The following is a 25,056-nucleotide window of genomic DNA, read 5'->3' on the forward strand; positions in this document are numbered from 1 at the left end:
CTACAAATACCGAGATCCTGACTGTGCACTAGAATCCTAGAGAAGAAGCTTGTGCATTTAAAGTCAAAGAAAGCCACAGAACTGAAAAGAAATTCTTAACCTTTTTAGAAGAAGTATAGAACTAAGTATAACAGCTATCCTATATCCAATAATCCTATGAATTTTTATCCCACTACAAAAAAATTTATCAAAACATACAGGCCAAAGTACCACTAGAAAGATGGAGTGAAAGACAGATTAGACAATTACTGCCATCAAAGTTTCATTGCATTTACACTGAAAGACAGCAAATGGATTTTTTTTTTCCAGTTCTCACAAAAAAGATGTTCTATTTTTAATCCTCAAAATTCAAAAAGTGTTGCTTGATTTTTAAACTCACCTCAGATTCATCCCCTTTTTCTCTGTATGCTGTAGCAATACTGGTCTGAACAGCCTTAATCCACGCCTGCCGCAGCTTTTCTGAGTCAGCCTGAAGCATGCAGCTTCTGCGAAGAATCACATATGCACTCAGAGACTGAGCGAGCAGCTATAACCACACTGCCATGAGTCTGAATTTTATTGAACAAAGTCTCTTGCTATCAGCACAAGTACACTGTTTAATGTGCATTGCTTAGTATCCATTTCTTTCCAGGTAACAATGCAGCTGACCACAAAACTTCTTGTTTCAAAACTATTTATAGGTAAATACTAAAATATATGACTCTTCAAGTAACCCGGAGAATAGCTTAACTTGCTGTTCCCTTTTATTAATTCCAAATTTTTCATGTTTATATCCTTATGCACAATTTACCTCCATGACTACCTACACAAGATGCAGCTATCAGCCCTTGAAAACACAGTTCATTCACCAAGATAGAATGATTTTGAAACTGTGACTAAGAACTACTTTTGACACTAACAGCCAAAGGAAACAAATCACAAAGCATACAGCTTTTCAAGCACTTAAGGGCTGAAAAAGAACAGGCAAGCAGGAACAAAATACTTAATGAACCACAGGCAAGGATGCAAGCATTAGGACAGCTGTCTATTAACAGAAGAAAAATAAGGATTGGGAAGTATAGATACACCAGAACCTAAAATAAGTTTGACTCAGCATCAAAAACTTAAATATGGCCACACTCAAGCTGTTAATGAAAAAAACAACATCTTGCCCTTACTGCAGCAGGAACTGCCATACTTTCCCAAAATACAACTAATGCACTGTGTTGCCAGAACCCCAAAATACTTGTATTTGGTAGTTTCATTTAGTGCATTCTGAAATGTAGTTTAACATTACTGACTCAAAAATTCTTTCTGTGTTTGTTTCTCATTATCTCAATTAGAAATTTAGAGAAACTGAACTATTGTCTACACTACCAGCCACACTACTTGTGTGGAGTAGAACTACACATTTTCTACTACTAAGTCACAAGAGCTCCATGACCACAAGCCATTTATTACATAAAGCACAAGAACGCATGTTTATTTTAATACCAAAAGTAAACTAAATACTAGGAATACTTCTCACAGCACCACTTACTCTTAGCCAATGTTTCAGAGAACAGAATTGTTCAGATATTTTCCCTGTTTGTCCCAAGAGACATATTCATCTTGCGTTTCACAGCAACTAAATGTAATTTCATTTATTCATGTTTTAAGTAAACAAGTGCTCCACCACTTCTCCTTACTTTGTTGGAGAAACCACCTCAAAACAGAAACGTCTTTCTATGTCTTCACAGTGTTTAACTGTGCAAAGCCTCAAGTCTTCAACAACTACCGTGGGATTATCCTAAAAGAAAAAAAATAAAGGGGTCACAGATGAACAAAACAGTTGCTAATACTCTCAAATTACTTCTCATTTCATTTTCTTGCTTTACAGATTTTTTCCCACAGATTTTTTTTTAATAAATGGTATTAGAGATATTTGTCAATAAATATTTACTTCAATTTTCATGCTTGTTTATATTTTGTGAAAGTTTTGACTATGCCTTCTTATCTGCAATCTAATTACCAAATAATCAACAGCTTAACAACACTCAAAGGAGCTCAAAGGTAATTGTGTCTCTTCTCAGAATGTAACTTACAAAGAAATCAGAAAGGTTACACCAAAATAAGCTGTTTTCAGTGCCAGGTACAAATCCAGAAGCTGGGATGCAGTGGTTTTGAAAGTTTGATTCACGTCAGAAGACATCTATTCTAAGCTAATGGCATTTTAAAGGTTCCTTTTGTAATATAAAAACATATCAAAATGTAATGGGAAATTATAAACACAAACTGCCTAAAATGTGCGAACACAAACTCAACCATTTGTTTCCTTACCAACCACAAAAACAAAGATCTTATCTCCTGATCTGACAGCATCAGATAACAGCAGGCTCTGAACCTGATCTGGTAACACTGAATCACTTTTTTTTTTTTCCTTCTTCACCCAGTTCTCTGCTAGTTTTTTTCCAAACATCAAGAACAGCTACAGCCCTGTGGCAACAAATTGATTCTAGAACAGTAAATCAAAGGGATACGGGCCCAAAGGTTGATTGAAAAAGCTGGCTTTAGGCTTGGGCAGAGCTGCGCTTGCTGCTGTATACAACAGCGGTGATAACAATGGTACTTTTTGCCAGTGGCAAAAAGACAGACATCAACTGCTGAATTGCCTTACGTGTTTAGTATTAGATGCACGTATGTAGCATCCACAACTGTTTTGTAAAAATATTTTCATGTCTTTTTATTTTCCTCTCTCTCCAAGCACAAAATTGGATATGAAAGACCAGTAACTGGAGAGAGCAAGTCCTTAAGGAGTTGAACAGAACAGCCCAGGGAACAGCACGGAGCATTTAGTCTGCCAGCAAGTGTGTACAAGCCTTTTGGGACCAACAACTTCCAAGGCTGTTGGTTAAGTCTTCTCTGTAACAAGGTATCAAAAATGCATTAAAGTATATGATTACAAGACCCTGTGTGAGAGTCCAAAAATCTGTAAATTCAGGTGTTAATGTCATTTTACAAAGAAAGAAATTAATTTAGAAAAGTAGGTTGTTCAAGACCATACAGGATGTCCCTGCTAGCGCTCTGCTTTTACTTCCCCTTGTCAGAAATAACATCACCCGCACCAAACTATCCCAAGACAAATTTTGATACCTACCTTAAATTTCTTCTGGTACACAAGTTGGTTATTTTGTATTGAGAACCAGCGCCTATTTGAATAAAAAGACATCCAAACAGTATGTAACTGGTTTCACACTTACGCGACTGAAATACGCTAGCATACAGTCTACAGAGAGACTGTAAGAAAAAAAGAATTCACAGAAATAATGCCAGTCAGTTTTGACAAGTATTTCATGAGACTACGAAAGAAGGAGAGCAGAGACAAAACAGAACAGAAAGCAAGGTTCAAATAATTCAAGTCTTAAAACAAATACATTCGTGTTATGGCAACATTAGTAAAGCTATCGTACACAACACCTTCATTTCAAAGAACATTTACTTCTGTATTTTAGCAGCAAGCTACAATTTTAAGTGATTTGATAACACAAATTCAGATGGTTTAAATAACAAACTATACAAACTACTCACTCCTTAAATATTTTCAGTAGAAGAAATAACTTAACAAGGCATTAAAAAAAACACTAGACTGTTACTATTCCATGCAAGTTTCTCTATGTCTGGCATTTCTTAAAATTTTAAATAAAAAATTGCATATAAACATAAAACAACAATAGAACCTTTTAAGTAGGATCTTAAGTTAAGCCTTCGGTTTATAGGAAACTATTAAAAAGATTAAGGCATCTTATAAAATCCAGAAGATAACACTTGAGGAAAAAATCATCTGAACTGTATCATCCCTTGTAAAACTCCTGTTCAGATAGGATGCAATTGAAAGAGAACAGAAAAAACATTCAGCTTTTGGGAAAAATTCTGACCAGCTCAGACCCAGAACAATTGCTTTTATTCTGACTGCTGGAAGTTTAAAAAAATAAAAGCAAATATAACCATCCCCTTGTAGCTTTTCTGGGGAATGTGCAAAATAGAAGCTAATCAATCACTGGTTTTGAACTGACAAAAAATACAGGAATGCAAACAGTAATTCAGTCCTGTGGTGAGATTGGCACATATTTATTTTGTTCAAGCTTATAACATGAACCCGTGTTTACCATAACATAATGGCTCAGTTACCTGAAATTTCCTATTTGTACTGCAAATCACTTTTTCTCCTGCACTGCCAATTCGTTTGAGTGGCAACAGTACACAAAATACCGCTGAGAACATGATATGGTGCAGTACAAACTGGTGAATATCAAGCTGCAGGTCACTAAAATTAGTAACAAGAGGGCTCCGTATAACTATTCAATCACCACAAGCCATTCATGAAAAGAAGCACACACATTGTTAAGAAAATACAAAGGGAAAGAAATTACACAAGTTAGATTCAAATCAGAAAACCTAGTATTTGTTAGGAAAGTTAGTACATAGTAGACAGATGAGATTCTACCTTTTAATAAGTATTCTTTTAAAATGTTGTGCAGATATATTTCATTTAAAAGTAACAACAGTCTTCTTTCAATACTGGATTTAAGTCAAAATAGCTGTAATCTTTTTGGGTTAAAATAATTGAGCAGAATTATGCAAAAACAACTTCTCAGTTGATTAACAACAGTAGTTTTGGTCACTGCTATTTAAAAGGTATCCTTTCTACCATCTATTTAAAAAACATATATAGTAATTAAGCCTCTAATACAAGATAAGGCAGGTAATTGCCAAGATTTAAGTAGGTAACTCAACCAAAAAAAAAAGCAGACTGGAAAAGGAAAATAAACCAAGGTGTTTGGTCTTTTATTTTATGGAAACTTAATACCAAAGATAAAAACATGAAAAGCAGTGCCTAAGTTACAATGGAGGAAAAAAAAAAGTAGCCCTGCCCCAAGATAACACGCAATGGAGCTAATCTTTAAAAATGAGATTGGTGTGATTTACTTCATTAATGTCGTACTTCATTTGTTCTAAAGCCAAATGTTTAGCAAACCACTAAAGTAAAAATCAGCTCCATTCTCATAGCAGATATAAACGAGCACAACAAATTGTACAAGTTTGTGTCATCTTTAAAGTCTAATCTAGAAGTTTTCAAAGTATTCCAGGCCTTTTTTTCCCCCACCTCCATTAGAGAAATGGAATCTGTTTAAGAAAAGTTGCCAAGTTCAGCCAAAAAGCATTGGTGTATGTGTGTGTGTGTGTTACTTCTTCACTTTTCCTTTTTCTTTTTTTTACTGAAACTTTTACTGAACATGATAAATAATTTAGAGCACAGCATAACATATCTCCCATTTTTGAAGTAGACTTCAATGGAAAATAATGCTATTACACTTTATTGTACTCCTTAAAAAATGGAAGTGGCAGCCTCCCTTCCAAAATGCCAGTGCCATAGCAATTTAATTTGGGCCAAAAACTTGATATTCTCTAAATTTGGAATAGTTCCTAAACTCTACCATAGGAAACAGAGTGCTTGGGGCTTATAGCAGTAACAGGCAGGAAACTTGAGCTATAACACAGGTACTGGAGGTGCTGCTATGGGGTATACTTAGCCATGTCCTGTGCTAAGAATTGATGTTCATGCATCTTTAGACAGCTGTAATACTAAAAGTTATCAAAGTTTCCTTGAATGTGACATTCTGTCAAAACAATAGGAGAGAAGCATGGTGAAAGAAAACACACTGGGCAATCTTAAAGTAACATGCACTGCCCCACTGAGTTTATAGCAGTACTTAAATACAGTTGTTTGGGTTTAGAAACTACGCGTTTTCTGTCATTTACACTAACATAATTCAAAAAAGTATTTGTTAAATAGGAAACAACAAAATATTCATTAAAAAGCATTTCAAATTTCTGAGAACTGAGAGAAGTAATAACAAAAACATTTGAATTTTACATAATAATTTAACCATGCTTACTGATTTTTGAAAAGGAAAACATTTTCTTCACTGACATAAGCATGCAAATAGAACAGCGATTAAGAATGCACAACATTTAAAAGTTACATTTCTATTTCCAATGCAGTTGGCGAGAAAAATCCCACCAATGTACAAAGGAAACAAAAAGTCAAGACACTGATCTCATATGCTCAGAAGTTTGAGTGCATAAACTTTGCTTTAATTCCTTTTCAGCTAAAACCAGCTCAATCTTACTAATTCTTTTGAAAGCATTGAGCAGCCGGTGTGTTGGCATCCCAGGCAGAATCCTTCTGTTATTTTCTTAGACTGAGCCACTTCACATCCATCGCAAGTAATCAAAATTAAATGCAGGGTTAATTTAGAGCTTTTGCGTGCCAAAGAAACACTGGGAAGGTATAAAAGAAGCTGGTTGGTACCTGATGTGATCTGGCTTTTTCCTGTCATGTGAAAAAATGGGGGAGGATTAAAACATAAAGGAAAGGAGGAAGAGGAATGAAAAATGCAAAATGAGCAAAATAAGCAAAGAATTAGCATGATCTGAAAATACAGCAGAATTAAAAAGGAAAACATCTAATGCACCAACCCAAAACCTATGCAGAATACACTACATTTGGTAAAGGCTCTCTACCCACACATACATTTTATTCACACACACCTTTTTTTAATCTGAATTTCTAAGAACCAAAACGTTTTTAACTATTGTTCCGTAATAAATTCAACTGATTTTGTTTTCTTGTACATCCAGAAAAGTTGTGTACAATAAGATATCGTTTCAACAGATAAATATACAACCAAAAATGTCTCCATAACAACTGCTGTGAGACTTTACATTAAAGACTTAATAAAGATTTAATTTTCTTTCCAATGAAGTGTCTCATCTGAAATACAAACTTACAGTTTACATTTACAGTATAAAAAGGTTCCAAAATCTCCACCTCTTTCAAAACGAAGCACCATCAAATGACAATTAGCTCTCGTGGTTTACTTGGTAACCATTTGCTTGTCACGCCAGCAGAGTACAGAAATATCCCAAGACTAGGAAACTTGATGCAAATGTCCAAATTAATTGAAGTCTTTGGACAATTGAACCAAGTTACCAACTGCCTGAAAAAGAAACTATATCATCCTAGCAAGAAATTAATTTGGACTGGAAACAAGTTTTGATACATTAGAACAGCTTTGTCCTTCTTCAAAGGTCTGCATTATATGGTTTCAAGTTTTTTTTCTCCACAGCAACTGTACTTTTCCCACTAAAATCCACCACAGTATCCATGGATTCACATACCAAGACATGCACACAGAAGCATCACGCTATCTAAAATCATAATGATGTGTCCAAGCCAGGCAAAATTCATCGCACCACTTCCTTTTCTCATGTTTTTAATGCTGGCAAGTATGCACTAATGGTGATAAAAGCAATGATTTTTGACACATTTTCCTAATTTTGTTGTAAAGGAGCAGTTTGAAAGGCCTAGAACCATCAAAATACCAACTGACACCAACAGAAAGAAAAGAGAACCTACTGTATTACAACTGGCACTGCCATCAGCTGTTAGCAAGATTAGTGCCATCAACGTTGGTTCAGAATATCAGGTAACTCCTGTATTTCTTTCTAGATGAATTATTCTTGTTTCGTTTCAGCTGGTTGATTTTCCATCCCTCACTTTCCCCTCAAAGATGGGCATATAACGAAGAAGCAAGCTACCTACCTGACCAGAACACTGGAAGTATCTTGTCTGTATCAGGGGGCCTCAGATTTCAGCTCTGTATTCCTCATACAAAATACATCATTCTCTACATGTTTCCTCCTTCGGTATTTCACTGCACGTTTTTATGCACAGAACAGCTTAAAGCAATGACAGTCCTTTCTTTGGCTGGAAGTACGCTCTAGCCTCTACTATATGTCAAACTTCAGCCAGTATTATCTCCACGCAGGTGAACTGCAATACTATGGAATTAAAGCATTCCATCAGGGGAAACGGGCAGTGGAAAGAGGCAATGACCACTTCAGTGCCTACAATGTAGCAAGCAACTACAAATGATTCAGAAATAAAAATAGGATAAAAAAACTTCTGGTTTTAATAAAACATGAAAAATGAAGCTAGATTCAGATAACAGTTATCGTCATTAAGCTCACTTATTTGATGTAATATAATAGTAATAAGTTTCACAATTAGTAATGGTTTGTGAATATATGAGGTACTAAATTAAAATGATTCATTCAGTTTTTAAACCATGGATATAGATGGCTTGTCCACTGCTTAATTCTGACACATCCATCTAGCCTATCACAATTAGATAATTAGTTTGTCGCTGTTTTGAGAAATAGAAAAAATTACAGTCTGTCACAGCTTTGCCAGGGATAGAGTCAATTCTCTTTGTAGAGGCTTGTGTGATGCTGCATTTGGATTTTTTCTGAAAACAGTGGTGATAGCACAGATGTTTTCAGTTGTTTCTGATTCTCTCCCCCATCCCACCTGGGAAGAGCAAGTGAGCAGCTGTGTGGTACTTGGTGCCTGATGGGGTTAAACCACAACACCAGCAAGTATTAACTGTATGTGAGAAGTAGGCTAGCCCTGAGTCATTACTGAGCTGTTTACCTTGGCTCTCTAAAATGACTTATTGTTTGAATGTTTTGATTGAGTACCTTTGAAACACGTAAACTTCCACTATGACCTTCTTTCAGGACATCTTGATTTAATTACGACTTCCTTTGTGCCCATATTAAATTTTCAACAGACACATTAGTTTTAATCAAAGCCTATACCCAATCATCTTAAAGAACCATACAGTTATAGTAATAGTAGGTATGAAGCCATGTCGAAAGAGAATTACCAGCTACCTTCCAACACTGCTGTCCTGCTTCCTTCTGTTACCTCCCCACAGAGCAAAGCCTTTATAATACACAGAAGAACCCAAAGCAAGAGTTAGGGTTTTGGCTTCAGTCACTTATCAAGAGGCCGCAGTCAACCCCGCAAAGCACCTTGCAAAAAGGACTCCTTGAGCCTGATGAAAATTCGGTGAAGGCCAGCCTCCTGCCCTGCAACCGTGGAGTCTTCTCAAAGCGTGTTTACACTAACGTTTTACTTCTGACCAGGAAAGTGCTCTTCAGTCATATCTACCAGTTTTCTCCCTTCACCATTCTTTGATGCCTCACAGAACTCCAAACGCACTCAGACAGAACTAACCCAGAAGGTACATTACAATTACAGACAATCATACCACAGGACCAGACTAGAGGTAGTCCAAAGCAAAACCCCTTAGAGGAGCTGCATGCTACTTGCTCAGAAGTACAGCCTTAACATCAGTCTATGGATTTAGGTGAAACAACCCCAACTTGCTATGGACTTGTGCTGTTCCAAGATGGTCAAAGAATTATTGAACTGGAAGTGAGGTTGGAAGGGACCATTTATCTGAATACAGATTCTGGCCTTTGGAACACAAAAAACAGTAAAACAGATGCAATGCTGCAAAAATTGTGGAGTATAAGACAAGCTCTATATCAAGACAAACTAACTTTAAAATTCAAGGACTGTACCCAACTATATTGGAAATGCTCCAGAATACGTAATGTTTCCTTGAAAAAAGTGTACGCTATTAAAAAAGTGTACACTATTAGAAATGCAAAAGAAATCCTGTTCAGAAAGAAAAACATTTAAACAATAGTAAAATAAACATTGTTAAAGAGACAAGACTAACAGTATATTTTGAATTCCCAACAGGACCATGAAAACTACTCAGCAGAAGTCACTGCACAGCACAGGAATTGTAAAGGATAACGATTTCATGCTTTCAGGAGAAATAACAGTACTTCAATCCTTCACTACATTTCCCTGCTTACAATAGCCATACAACTTCATTTTACATTGACACCTAACGCTTATTTTCCCAGCATATAGATTTACACAACATATTGTATACAATCATAAGAATTACTCTGTTTCAGCAAGAAAGTAAAGCCAAAATGCCATCACAGAGCCAAACTGTGCACAATAAAGCAAGCCTTCTATACACAGGACTTCAGTACGCTCTTGAAAAAGGCTTGCAAACAACTAGGACAGACAATAAAGAGAAGCAACCACGAAGTGCCATCCCTGCATCAATTCACAGAGCAGTCCAAGGGTTCTGTTGGAACTGTGGAATCGGGGGGTTGCACAGGTTATAAGTCAGGCCAGAATTTGGCATAACAAGCAGCATCTTATAAAGCCAATAAATAGAGATTCTGAGTAATTACCTGTTCCAAGTCTTGAAGGCATTGCTGGCTCGCTTAAATAGATAGCCTTCCATAACAATACCATTGGCTGCATCTACATTATATTCTAGTTTAGTATCATCACCGGAGTAATCCTAGTACAAAGGAACAAGACAAGAAAAAACAGATTGTAGTTTCAATTAGAAAGATCAAGTATTGGCCACATTAATGTCAAGAACAGTACTAGAGCAATAATCTTTTGCTTGCAACATTCACTAGTCATGCTATGACTCTCAGCCCCAACACTTCTTTAAAAAGTATTTTTAGGAGATCAGAGACAGGAGATTATTTTTATTTTGAGATCAGGAACTGCAAGACTGCATTATTTATTTTACTGTCTTTTCAAAGACTGCACAAGAACAAGGGAAGACAAGGACTGTCTCTGAATCAGAACGGCTGCATTTCAAAGAAGAGGTGCACACTTATCTAAACCCTAGAGAACAGGTTTAATCTTTCACACAATTTAGCTTCTAGGAAATGTTGAGGTTAAAAAAACATGACCATATAAAGTGTTACCATTTGATTAGTACCTAGCATTTATTGTGAATACATAATAAATGCTGACAGCTACTAAAAATCTATGACGAGCACTTTGTAATTATCATTTAATAAAATTTAAAATTTTTTAATTTTTTTTTTAAAAAAATTTAAAAAATTAAATTTAAAATACATTATTATGTAGGTAATTATCACCTATATTAAAAGCCCTTGTCTTGGTATATTTCCTGAGCTTTGCATAAGTAGCATGAGTGGGATTTCTCTTGTGTTGTGAGAGTTTTTCAAAGAGGTCCAAGTCGTCTCCTTCCTATCTGGACAGGCATTAAGTAGACATTCAAATGCATTAAACTTCCAATATCTCCCCCAAGTTCTGCGCAAATGGAATTTAATAATGGGAGAAGAAATTGTGATTCTTCACATTCACAGAGTATTTGAAGACTATCAAGTCTTCGCATAGTCTTCACTTGATAGTATGAGACTATGAAGTCCAACAGAACCTTTTTACATTCCAGAGAAAAATACATAAAAGCATCTAAGTCAAAGATTCAGAGAACAAAACCCACCAACTTTAAGTGGTGGAGCACTGCCAACAACAGACAGACAATGCTACCAGTGTATATACTGTCCTATAGATTTGGGATTTAAGCAAGCATCTCCAAAACTTATCTCTGTAGCAGATGAAAGAAAAGGACACCAGCAATTTCCAGCTGCACCCCGCCCTCCACATATTCAGACTTGCTTTCATTAAGACTGAACTTGCTGATCTGCAGCCAGAATCTAGCCATCTGCACACAAAGAATATTTCTTGCTCAGGTATTTGCAACCTCTATGGCAAATCATCTTGTGGATATTTCAAAGAAGAGGAAGAATAAAGTAGAAGAAAAGTGGCAATGGGCACTGCGTCAAAATTTAAAATGAACTGCAGCCTGGTGCCGAGGACTGTATACAGCCCGCCTTGTAGCATTTTCTTAAGCTCTGTCATCTAGACAAGTGAGCCAGATCAGAAATCAGAAGACAAGCAACAAATAAATACAATGCTATCCAAGTTATCCCTAAATTAAAGCAAATCAAGGTGCTGGCAGAGATGACAACATCCTAGTTATGTTTTCTTCTTCACAATCTGCAACAAAAATATGAAGCTAGAACTAGTAAAAGCAAAGTTTATTTTTAATCTAGTAACAAATAACTGCTAACAACAGCTTTACAATTTTTAGAAAGCTAACACTGCTCCACACGTCCAGCAAAGGTTGAGTAGACTAAGTAGTAAAACGTATGGCAATTATAATCTTAGAGCCAAATGTCACAGTACATTTTTTACATAGTATTACACAGCTTATAACATATACAAACATTCTCAAACCGTTCATAGCCCTTTCTTTTTTTCTCTTATACCCCCAAAATAAGAAGAACAGAAGAACCCCCTCCCCCCAAAAGCACAGATTTCTTATACATCCTGGTGTCTACTCTCACCTGAACCCCCAAATCAGAAATGAACTTACCAGCTCCCAAACATAATGAAACCTGCTAAAGATTTGCATCTTCCTGCCTCAATGTCGCCTGCAATTCCTTGTCTAGTGTAAGACAATATACACTCCCTCAGTCTTTTCTATCCAAACTACCACGTAATCACATTTTCCTTCACGTTTGGAAAACTTCTGCAGAAAATGCAATTGTCTTTTCCAATGAAGCTCCTTTAAGCTTTGAAGACACGTACAAGTATCACAGGAAAACTCCTTTGGATCATTTATCTCACAACCCTCTCAGCCTAAGTAGTCCAAACTAGTAAGCCTTCTTCATGAAGTGCGTTTAGTTTTTATTTTTAATTGCTTTCCTGAACGATTTGCACTTTTACAGAGCAGATAAAGACACAACAGTATGCAGACAAAAGTTTGATATTTTCCTAACTATGCATAGACTACCAGCTGGGGGGGGCAGGGGGGTTGTTAAAGCTTCCATAAGCTTAATCCATAAAGCTTCGCTGAAGGTTGTAGTCAGGAAAAAAAGAATAGAACTGAACTTCATTATAATTAAAGGGATTAAAGCAGAAAAAGGAACTAGATAAGCTCTGTCTCATCTTACAGTCTCTTATTTCATAATTAAAGAATAGGGAAAAGCAGTCACATTTAATTTATTTTTATCTTGGCTCATGGAAAAGTTTAATGAATCACAAAAAATAATCAGGGCCAGAGAGAAATACATCCTTATCTTTCCAGTATCCCACATAAGAGAATCACATGTTAATGAAACCAGTCACTTTAAGTGACTCAGAATTTTATATTCTTTAAGCAAACACACAGCTGATAAAGGCTAAGTTTTAAATATCATTTATTTGCTAATTAGGAGTCAGTTAGAACTACAGTATGCTTCACCTAATTAGCTAAAGAAATTAAATTAGTATTATGGAAGCTATATGGTAGTGAAATGTTACACATTTCATTCAGATTTGAAGTAATCAACATCTATGGCTTCTACTCTGATTAATTTTTGAAGGTTGGCCGACTACTCGAAGAAAAACATGCAGAAGGGAATTATACAAGTGAAATATACAGTGTGTTTTTATGCCTTCTTTTTTTTCTTTTAAACAATGTCCACGAGGAATAGGAAATCAGATGGTAATAGAAAAAAATCCACATTTGCTATTAATCTGTAGGTCACAGTATAGTAGTCTCAAGAGCTTTCAGTGAACACATTCCTATAGAAACTTACCAATTTATCACATACACCAAGTCATTTCATAGCTTGCATGCTTTTTGTTTCTCTACAAATTTTCTTGTGACCAAAACATCACAAACCCTGCTTTTCAGGGGCAGATTCACTTCCAATATGAAGAATACTACTATGGCATAAAAGCCATTCAAGTCATTTGATCAGTAAATCACAGGGAGCGTATCAACATTCTAACTTGGAATTTGTATTCAAAGACATTATCTTTCTTTAAAGAAGCAGAATACAAAAAGATTTTAAAAGGGCAGTAAAGGGTAGAGAATGAATACCAAAGAAAAGAACAATCTGAAACGTTACTCCAGCTGTACATAGCACAACAGAAGACATTCACTGTGCAAAGCCCAGCTTAAATTCCATTCCCATCCCATAGGATAAGCAAACTGGAAGAGGAGTTGGTTAAGCTGAAGTTGAAAGCGCCTTGAGGAAGAGCTCAAAACAGCAACACACAAATCACACAGTTTGCAGTCCAAGACAAAGTGCAAAAAGTCAAGGTCATCACTGAACATACAAGTTCCTTGAAATACTAGCACGTGTCTTTTTTTGTGACAAGAATTTGCATTATTTCTCAACAGCAGTTTGGGTTTATGCTTGCTTTATGACTGTGGTAGCATCTGGTTTCCTATTACCTTGTTTACTCCAGATGTAAAAAGCTTTTGAATCATTCTTACTACAGCTGTTTCCTGAACAGTCTTTCAGAAACAGGGGTTTTGTTTTTTAAATTATAGTTATTTGAATACAACGAAAACTACTTCAAGTTTCAAGCAAATGTTTTTCCTGCATTATTTCCCTGTTTATTGAAAAAAATGTTAGCTCTATCACAAAAACAAAAAAGCCATAATGCTGCTTACAAGCATTTTTTAAATTTTGTAATTCAACATGTTACTTGAGTAACAGGCTGCATCAAACTGCTCATGAAACACAAGGTAAAGATCCCTATAACGAGGACATTTCTAGATCAATCCATACTATGTGTTGCTTCAGAAAAACAAGGAAAAGAAAAAGAGCATTTCTTACACTAAAAAAAAAAAGCTCTTGCACAGTTGCTGAGTAAATAGAGCACAAGAATTAAAACAGAAATCAGACACCAATTATCTTCAACGAGAAAACAAAGTAATAGTGGTGACCAAACCCTTCCATGACTTTTACATTAGCCACTCTAACAGTCTAATTAAAAAGGATGATGATTATAAAGAAAAGTGTGATGGGTTATTTAATTAGTGCAATTATTCTGCATGCATATGCACATATATGCAAACACAGGTAGTAGGTGGGTAGGTGTGTGCACATGGGCACTTACCTATGGATTTCAGAAAAGGAACTGCTCTTTATCCACACAATGAAGAAAAGGCATCATTCTGAAGCATCAGATTAAAACTTCAGTACATTAAATGCATAAATACTCCATGGAATATTCAACTCAAGAAGCGTAAGTTTCAGTAGCTATAAAACATGTAAGGATTTGGCACTGGAAGATTTGGGAACATATGCTTAAGGGGCAGCCAATAGAAAGAAACATGAAAAAGCATGAGAAGAGAACGGAAAACAAGGCTGCCATCCTGGTCAGGTTGACTGGATGACAAAATGTTGTAAAGAACAATATCCAAGGTCTACAGCAGTTCAAGATTCTGAACTTGGTGGCAAGGCTGGGAAAAGTAAGTAGGAAGAGACAAAAAACAACCAGACAGTATGGTTTGAATAACAAACCAAAAAAAAAAAAAGATTTGAGGAGCGCTGAAAGGAATTTCCAAAAAGCATGCCCTCCAAAGCCTAGCTGTATTCTAGGCATTATCATCACAAAACACATTAGTAACTTGACTGACACGGACAAGAGACAACATTTAGCACTTGAAACACAGAACTTTAGAAAACAACATACAATACAACCTGAATATGCTGATTGTATTTTTGCAACAGCATAAAGTAGTCATTCAATTGAAATACAGAATATATCAATAATCTCATTATGATTGCTGTTTGTACAAGAAACCAAGAGAATTTATATATATACACACACACACACCAGATACACCTTATCAAGTCTCACACAGCTTAGTAGTTTCAATAGCTATTAATACTATTAGAAACAGTTTACCTGTAAAGCAGCCTTAGGCAGCATTTGAAGAAAAAAAGTGATCATCATTGGCAACAGCAATGACCATAATTCGTGGTAACAAGTTATTACTTCTACAGCCAGTTAAACATAATTGCCCACAACTAACTTCTTTCACCAAGTACTGCTGTTCTCTAACAGCAAAACCCCCACCTACTGCCCACTCCTAGAACTAGCCCTATTGAGCCAAAACAAATTCAAATTTGAACACAAACATTAACCTGAGTTCTTTCCCATTTCCCCTTAATATTGATTCCTACTAATGATACCTGAATTGAAATGTTAGCATGTTTTCATTCCTGAATTTACTCAGATTTCAATTACATTAGACTTTTTTTTTTTTTTTTTTAAAAGTATGACACCTGAATAGATACAGAATGTATTTGAATGAGAGTAAGAAGCATTCCATTACCTTCAAACTGGTATCTAATCCCTTTCAAAAGTACCTGCAGTATTAGCTCACTACCGGAGAGTTCTGTGGAAATATTTTTAACTTCTAGCATTATACCTGCAAAATTAATACTTATCTAGAGCTTATGAAACATCCAAACAACAGAAGTTATTCCCCCCCCAACGTGAATTATCTACATTTTTCTCAATAAGCAAAAATAAGAAGTATTGTACATACAAATCTGTCCAAAACAGCAACTTAATCTTATCACTTTCATACTAGCATAAAGTTGGAGACCATACATTATACAGCCATTACAAAAGTTTACTTTGGCTCTTTATAAGCAATAGGTGCTGCCACACTCTACAAAGTGCTGTACTCATTTGGCACCGTCTGGGTAGAAAGTGATACATCAGACTGTATGACTGTGCAGCGTATATATGCATCTCTCCTACAGGTATACAGAAGGAAAAGATAGCAACTTTTACAACTATACTAATTCCAATCCTATCTTGGATTGGAATGAAACGTTTAGGGAACCCCATATAAATCTACTGTTCTATTTACATTTCAGTCAGAAATGAACATAATACCCTGTTCTGCAATATAAAAATGATTATCTGCAATCCCACCCTATGCTTAATAATGTCCAAGTCTAATTGTCTGTACTAAAGATAACATCGTTCACAGTTCCGATGCAGAGATGCACTGCTGGGGAGAGATGCGAGAGACAGGAAAATGTGTGTGCAGTCTACCCTTTACATTCTCTCAAGTACCTTTTGTTGAATAGTGGAGTGCTTTTGCTCCATATCTCTCTTCTCCTTTGCAGCATCTACAGCCAACTGATCCAGCTGTAAAGAGAAACAGAAAATTGGATCTTTAGATTTCAAAAGAAATTTGGCTCTGTAGATTTCATAATGCTGACAAAAAAAGAACACATTATGTCTAGACATTGCATGACTTGCTTTATTTGCATAGTAAAAAAAAATAAATCACTTCTCTGGTCACAAAGTGTTTACCTTTAATAACCACTGAAGCCTTGTTTAAAGCACTGCACTACCATCCTGAATTAACCTCTATGAAAGGTGTACGTTTCTTGTAAGCCTTAGGAGGAATGTTTCAAAGAACAGCATGGTGCCAAGCATATGCGACTTCTATACCGCATTGGTGCTCAGTCTCTGAAGAGAATGACTCATGCTTTAGCTGCTCTTGCTGGCTGACTGGCCTATGCAGCAGTGCTGGCATTAGCAGCAAAAACTAGGAAGAGCAAATGTGTGATTTTTCCCCCTCCAGAAAAAGGAGGGAATTGCCCCAACCAGGCTTTTGCATTGATGGTTTCAATCAAGTCACCAGCAATATTTGAGCAGGATTGCTTGGGAACTTCGATACGACCCAACTGCTTCCAGTTTCAGAAATAATAATCTGATTTTGCAAACAGACTGTCACAATAGAGAGGATTTGATTAAAGTTATCTTTCTTATCACAGACTTTGTAGGGATGCTACCAAAAATTTGCACATCCATGTCTATAATATCACCCATTTTTTTCTTTTTGATACCATAGGGAGAATAAAAGGCAGAAGAATTAAGATACCCTGTTAGACTGTGTGTTTGTACAAAGTCTGATTTTTAACTAAGAAGTATGGTGAAATAGAGAAGCAGATGCAGCTAGCTTCGTAGTTACATGAAACACTACAGAATCAGATCAGCTCCTCCTTTACCCAGTCTGTAAGGCACAAGTGCCATTATCCCCACTCATGGCATCCTACTGGAGAATGGCACAACTGCATTACCTAACACAGCTGTACAGCCCACAGCTTCACCTCACGTGTGAGGCAGACCTTGTTCTACTCCAGACCTAGAACCACGAGACTACGAACAACATGCAGCTCCGGTTTTCCAGCCTAAGTCAGTCATGTGGCAGAGAGCACTATACGAATAACAGAACCTCCAATTTACACACAAATTATAATCATCTCCACCCACTCTTATAGCCACAAAGGAAAACCTCTGCCAACTCGGTCATCTTTCTCTGTGTTGCATTTCCCCCATTTGAAATGATACAAATGAGAGGGGGAAAAGGGATGCTAACTGGCTCTTACACCCCCCTATGAGACAGCCCAACAATTAGAGACCCAGAGCTCCCAGCCATCTGGTGGTTCCAATTCCATGCTCTGTTAATTTCCTGCAGCTTTTTCTGTCTGGCTTGTTTAGCCCAAATGGCTACATGAGCACTGTCAGTCTTCCACGTGTTCATGGCAACTTGATCTAGTGGGTGGCATCCCTGCCCATGGCACGGGGTTGGGACAAGTATTATACTTGTGTGACATTAATGATTCCCCTTCAATGACCTCATTGACAGGTAATACCAGCCTGACTTAAAACATGCAGAAAGCAAAGTTGCTCAATTCTATTTCGTCATGTGAACCAGATATTTTGGAAACACACACACACACAAAAAAAAAATACAGTTGTACTACCTAAGACCACTCTAGTTTTAATATTTCATGTGTAGTTAAACCTCGTCATTAGGATCATACACAACATTTACCTGTAAGTGAGAATTCACTAACAAAAGCAGTTCATAGTATTTTCAGAAAAATCTAACAAATGCCTGTCCCAACATACCTTCTATCTAACCCGTCACAAAGGCGGAAACCTCAACCAATACAACCTGCAAAATCATCAACTGTTAAACTTTAGTGAGCTTTTTACAAGTCTGCTTCTGTAAGAAAAACTACCCATTACTTAAAAGCTAAGGTCTGCTACACGAAAATAATTCAACAAGTTGTACAACTTCAGAGCTTTCACTCTGTCTTTGCTCCACTGTCAATATATTTCAAACACTCAGCTTTGGATTTTTCTAAATTTAGCTCCTTCAGTTGCTATGACACCTGCACCAAAATGAGTATTACACAACACTCCTTACCAGGTGAAGCAAATGGATGACCAGCCATTCAAAAATAATCTTGTGATCCTAACTCAGGTAGTCTTTATCTGGTAGCAAATACCACTACCAACTACCCAGTTGTCATCTCCTTTCCACATCCCCTCCTATGAGGGGATACAAAAAACCATTCTATACCCTCACAACACTGCAGTTCAACAATGACAACTCCAAGTGGATGGATGTGAAGGCACATGGCCAGCTACAAGCAGTCACACGCACCTGAACATTTCAATTGCTATTAGTACACCAAACACAAGGGCTGCGGCTGAACAGCCTCTTCCCTTCTTGATGGAGATGCCAGCTCAAGCATCCTCCTTTCAGCTCCATCATTTACTTTGCCACACATACATGTACACACAAAAGCATATGCTTCCCTGACAGGCATCTATACAAGTAATTATAATTATAAAGACCCATAGTAACCAGATTAGGGAACTAATCCATCAGAAGAGTAACTCCAACAATCAAATGTCTAAGTAGTAATTTTCTGCAGTCCTCCGTCTGCTTCACTGCACAACCACACAAGCAGGTTGAGAGGCACAGATGACAACAGCAATGGGGCAGAAATATGCAGCCAGAACTAGGAACTGTTTCAAACCAGGCCAGAACAATGTAAATTCATAGACATTCAACAACGTATCTACTTGAGATAAAAGCAAATATATCTGTTTGCTGTCATTTATTTGCTTTCATATATGGATTGACACTCAGAATTTGGGTTGGCTTTGTTTTGTAGATCAGGTTGTGGAGTGGAAACAGAGGGTGTTACATCAGTGTAGTTGTTGCAAGTCTTCAGACTGAGGCAAAAAAAATGGTACAAATATTTCCAGCTACACTCGCTTGCTCTGAAAGCAAGTCAAGAGACACTGCTGAGCCTTCTCCCTACACCACAGACAGATCTTCAACTGAAGACACTCTGTTCCTAACCTATTTTGCATAACTATTTTCTCTGTCTCTTGTGTGCAGTTGGCCACAGTACATGCCATGTTTTGATGAGTCCTTCACTGAAAACCCAGAAGTTGCAATTATGTGTTTTTAGAGAACAGAACAGGGCAAGAAGGATTTTTAGAGTCTGAACTCAGTTTTGGACTAATTACTAAAATCAGACTTGTGTTTTACGGTCCAACTTTAAATTGCTAACATCAACTTTAATTTTTACATATCAAACAATTTATACCGTATATAACATATACAAATTGAAGGAAACAAATATTACTTTTTTCTTGTTAAATATGTAAGATGCGGCACATATACGATTTTTTTTGAAATAAAAGAAAACCCAGTGCCCTAAATACCACAGAGTACCTCAAGTGGCATCACATGGCTACGATTAGGTATGTAGATCCTAAATGCAGTATTAATTCTAGTAAAAAGACAACTGACTAACAAGTTTAATTCAAACCAGTATTTTAACACTTTGCCTTTATCACACTCATTTCCTTTCTGTTGAAGGAATCTGCAACGTATCTGATATATACACATTTTCTTCCATTTCAGTATCTAGTTATGAATCTGTAAAGTAATTTCTTACCTGTGCACCAAGATCTTTCATATAGGGCCCAAGCTCACTGAAAAGGTCATAGCCTTGGTGGAAAAATGCCAAATGGGCGTACATAAATGATAACATCTGGAAGAAAAGAAGTAGGTATTAAAAATAGCTAGGTATTTCAGATATGTTCTTTAACTAATCCACACGAATAAACCAAACAAAAAAGGGCAAAACAAATTCCATGGTTATTTTCTGGTATGTCGTCATCTTGCAGCTTTACATCAATATCTTGTGCAGCTTCCTGTGTTGTAAATAAACATGCAAGGCAAAGGCAGCTAAGAACCATGCCAAAAATCTCAGCAATGAGTTATAGGATTAACCCCATTAACAAATAAAAGCTAGTTAAGGGCAGAAAATTACTTCTAATTCCTGTAATCTAAAAAACTTGTGTTAACTCCTGTTTAATTAGGACATGTACAATAGAGACTACAGAACATATTAATGATCCATAACCATAACTTCCATGAGCACAGCTGAGAAGAACGTCCAGTGTTAAAAAAGGAAACAAGTTGGGAAGATGCAAAGCACAATGGCAAGCAGCTATAAAGCTGCAATTCAACTGAAGTTTTTGCTATCTTTAAATAGCATTTAAATAAAATACAACTTTAGACCTTTGAAAGAAAAGCACCACTTAATCTGGTTATCTATTTCGCAAACGGCATACTAAAGCATATCATGTACTAGCTGACTAAGCTATTTATACAAAAACACCATTTTTGTAGAAAGAGCTGAAACCATCTTAGAGCAGACTACACGTACTTATAGTTTATAAACGAGTACAACAGGCATAAATAGAATTCTTGGCAAAGTTCGATTTTAACTGTGAAACACTTTATTAAGGTTTTCACTGCTTTTTTTGTTAAGTGCTCATATCTGAACCATAATGATTGCCAAAAACCAGCTAAATATCTAAGCCACATTATAGTAAAAGCCAGGCTGATCATCACAAAGTGCCAACTGTACTAGTAACGTTTGATGGGCAAAAGGACAAGTTCACTTAATAGATTGCTTTGCAGTCACATGTTTAACTTTGGATGTATTTAAATACATTCTAATACAGAAATCAAAGTGTATCTTACCGATTTCAAGATTTCTGATCTTCTTTTAGACTGAAGAACATTGATCTAGAAAAAATAAGTTGCTTATTTAATCCAATTTGCAAGTTCCTCCCACAGCAGTAAGCTTCAGATTCTTTCCAAATAATCATATCAAAGCTTAAAACATCAGACAAATATAACTCAATATCTGATTTCACAAAGCACTTTCAAAGCTGCAGAAGATGCATGCTAATTTAGTAATATTGCAGCGATACCATTATAAAAGCTTGCAAAGCTAGAATTCCACAGTTATAGCCCCATAAAGTAACAAAGTTGTGACTCATTTCCCCTTGGGCTAACACCATCTCAAGTGTCCTAAAACTTGGATATAGCCCCAGCCACTAAAACAAGCAAGATTGCAACATCTTCAATAAGTAGCATTTCATATATACTTGCACTTTTAATCTGGCTGAAATCACTGACCCACAGTCTTGCCCTAGAATCTTGAAATATTTCACTTTATATAGAAAAAAGGACGTTTTTGATGTTATCCTATTCTTCTGTTCTTTGTCCCCTAATCTTTCAAGTTGCTGTCCTGCATTTGCTACATTTGCTTTAAAAGGCCTGTAGAGGAGCAAGAAAAAACATGAAATTTTGTAATTTAACACCTCTAGATCAATTTAAAGATTCCAGCAGAAGAAATAAACTTACTGAAGCTATAATCAAAATCAGACTGTACTTCCATACTTAAACAATCAGTATTTTGGAAAACCATCTGCAGCAAAAATAATTAAAAAACGTACTGAACCAACCCTCAACTTACAGGACAAAAAACAAACAGAGGAAAGCAATGGTTTTGAAGTACAATTTAAAGTCAATACAGCTATGAAGAGACTACTGTTGTGAAGCCACTTTTCCAGCAGAACAGTCATCTGAGTAGAAGGGATTCCTAAGGGTGAATTCATTTTTTGCCTGCACAAAGAGGTGCTGGAACTTTTCCTTGCTGCTATAAATGCACCTTTACCACAGGAACTGTTCAGCTTTAGAACATACAAATTCCAGAAAGCAAATGAGCTGCAGGGCAATGCGCATACAAGGGACTGGCCTACAGCAATGATTGCCAAATTCGCCCCCCACCTCTCCAACGGGTCTCTGCCACTTTTTTCTCTTCCTATGCACTGGAGAGTCTCCCTTCCCTCACCTCCCTCCCAGGCTCCCCAACGCTGCTCTGCTCTCATAGCACTGAGCATAAGTGCATGAACATAAGCAGCAGCCTAACGGGGCAAGGAGGCACCACTGTGCTTGTGCTGCAGCCACCCCGCTCCCTGTCCCTGCAGCTCCTGCTCCTGCCCCCCGCTGCACTGGGTGAGCCAAAGCAGGGCCCAAGCAGAGCAGCCCAGTGTCAGACTGATGGCACAAGCCTCGGTAGCTGAGAAACAACGACTCAGGCTCTGAGAGGAGCATTTCAGCTCAGTAATGAGAACAGCACACGCTGCTAGCTCAAGTGAGAGGTGCCAAACTCACACCATTTGAGTACAGTTCCAATGCACGTCTCTAATCCACTCTGTATTGAAACGCGAGCAGAGAAAAGGGGGCTCTAAGTCATCAGCTCCAGTCTCTTCCTATCACACTCACTCTAATCATCATCTCTGTAGGCAGCTCACATGCTGGGACCCCTTAACAGTGAGGAGCAGAGTGCTGTAACAAGTTACTGTTTCAGAATTCCAGCTGGGCTTATAGGACTGGGCACTAACATTTCCTGCAGCGCAACAGATGCTTGATTGCACTCATAGAAATGGTGTTAGTACAATCAAGTGCTCCATAATTCACCTGACTTTTCAAACATTGAGACGAACTTTGCCCTTGGTATCCAAGAGGCACAAAACCAGGGTTGATCACTGTGTGCACTCCAGCTGATCAGATGGACGACCTCTCTAGTGGGGGCTTTGAAAATTCTGCCTCACAGGCAATACATATGCACAGGCAACACATACAATTTAAAGAACAGGAACTAAGCTTTAAATAACCAGCTGGACTGTCACAAATCAAGATAACTCTTAATATGAAACCAATTTTTAAAAGGATTGTTCTGTGTTTGTATGATCATGAGAACACCAGACACATTTAGGAGTTCACACCCCTTGTGCCATCTGAGTTATGAAGTCCTGTTCTGCTGGAGTTATTGGAAACCATGAGACATGAATTGGAAGTGTCCACAAAAATATTATTATTTCACAGGCTTCAAAACGGTAGGACAAAGAACACCTCAACACTCTACAGTAGACCCACGTTAAAAAGCAAAACAGTACTGTTCTCGACTTCACCCACGGCACAACAAAATCCTAGGTTCCAGGTAAAATAAGATTTGTTAAATAAAAGTCAAAGCAAACAACTGAAATTGTAGAAATTGACAACATTCTAGATCAGAATTATCCACTGAATCTGTGTTTGCTAGGCTTCAGTTTATTATTGTTTTATTTATTATTATTACTTTAAATACTTAAGGAACTACAGCATAGAAGACTTACAAAACACATTTAGGTAAGTATTGTTAAATTTGAAGAAATAACATTATTGCTGCACTTACCTGAAGAACATAATCCAGAGCTATGTGCCGAAAACATTTCCGTGTTGCAGTCAAAATATTGGTTGCTTCCTCTACTTCATGTTGCTTATTTCTTTGAACTTGAGCATTTTTTACTAGAGCATTCTCTTTTTCTTCACTAACTTTTTCAAACTGTTTCTTTGCATCTTTGAATTTCTTAATATCTCTAAAGAAAATGAAAGATAGATGGCAAATGAATTCCAAAGTACAAAGTAATTAATTGTTTAAAAGAAACACTAAACAGACCATGCTTGTGACTGTTAGAGCTAATTTCTTTGTTTTCACATTCTTTAACAAATGTTCATAACAAATAGAAATCATACAAAGTATGATGGCAGCCTTCCTGTCCTCCTCTTTTGGGGAAAGGAAAAACTGAAATTTAAATGCATCTCATGCTCACTGGGAAAAGCTTTAATAATGACTTTTCTTCTAAGGCTGGACAACAGCACGTAATTTAAGATTAGTAACTTAAACTGTTACAAATTCAACATTTCTGCAGCTGAATTTAAAGCCTCTGATTTTGAGTGATTTTTGCCAACTTTAATATGCATTGCTCAACCTATGGTGAAACGCTTTTCCTGAAAGCCATCAGCCAACTCTCTGAAGTCAGATGCTTTTAAATTCAATTTTATATATGATTTTCCCAATTACAAGTGCAAGTTAACTTACTCTTTAACAAAAGTCTGAAGCTGTGCTTTAATTGATCTTTGGGTCTGGTCAAACAGGATCTGAAAGGAAAGTATTAATATGTAGTTCAGTAATTTTGGCACACTCATAACTTTTCATTTTAGGTATGCACAGACAGTACTTAAGAATCCTTTCTATAGCCCTTTCTAAGCCATAGCTTTCCTCACCTTATTAAGAACTCTCGACCTAACAATAGCTTCTGAATTTATTCTGTGTCAAACTGAATACTTTTTCACATTGTATGTCACATATAGGGTTAAAAACTTCTTGCTTTGAAATCCTTTGCAGAACTTCATTGTGTAGTAAAAAAGAAAAAAGGGAACAGTAGTATAGGAATAA

General features: G+C 36.8%; 1 protein-coding gene across 4 annotated transcripts in view; it reads right to left on the reverse strand.

The window, feature by feature from the left end:
- The window catches only part of ACAP2 (ArfGAP with coiled-coil, ankyrin repeat and PH domains 2), a 65,449-nt gene that overhangs the window by 15,946 nt on the left and 24,447 nt on the right, over positions 1 to 25,056 (reverse strand). For 2 of the 4 annotated variants that reach the window (XM_080604885.1, XM_080604883.1), the window contains exons 5-14: positions 24,700 to 24,758; positions 24,013 to 24,196; positions 21,468 to 21,512; positions 20,371 to 20,466; positions 16,667 to 16,741; positions 10,150 to 10,262; positions 6,332 to 6,352; positions 3,116 to 3,167; positions 1,668 to 1,768; positions 380 to 485 (exon numbers count right to left, since the gene is read on the reverse strand). In XM_080604885.1, the coding sequence (XP_080461011.1) occupies positions 380 to 485; positions 1,668 to 1,768; positions 3,116 to 3,167; positions 6,332 to 6,352; positions 10,150 to 10,262; positions 16,667 to 16,741; positions 20,371 to 20,466; positions 21,468 to 21,512; positions 24,013 to 24,196; positions 24,700 to 24,758 (852 nt within the window). The remainder of the gene's footprint in view (positions 1 to 379; positions 486 to 1,667; positions 1,769 to 3,115; positions 3,168 to 6,331; positions 6,353 to 10,149; positions 10,263 to 16,666; positions 16,742 to 20,370; positions 20,467 to 21,467; positions 21,513 to 24,012; positions 24,197 to 24,699; positions 24,759 to 25,056) is intronic. The other 2 variants (XM_080604884.1, XM_080604886.1) reach the window with 1 other exon arrangement.

Source organism: Anser brachyrhynchus (assembly GCF_964034855.1).
Source record: "Anser brachyrhynchus genome assembly, chromosome: 9".
Classification (NCBI taxonomy): domain Eukaryota; kingdom Metazoa; phylum Chordata; class Aves; order Anseriformes; family Anatidae; genus Anser; species Anser brachyrhynchus.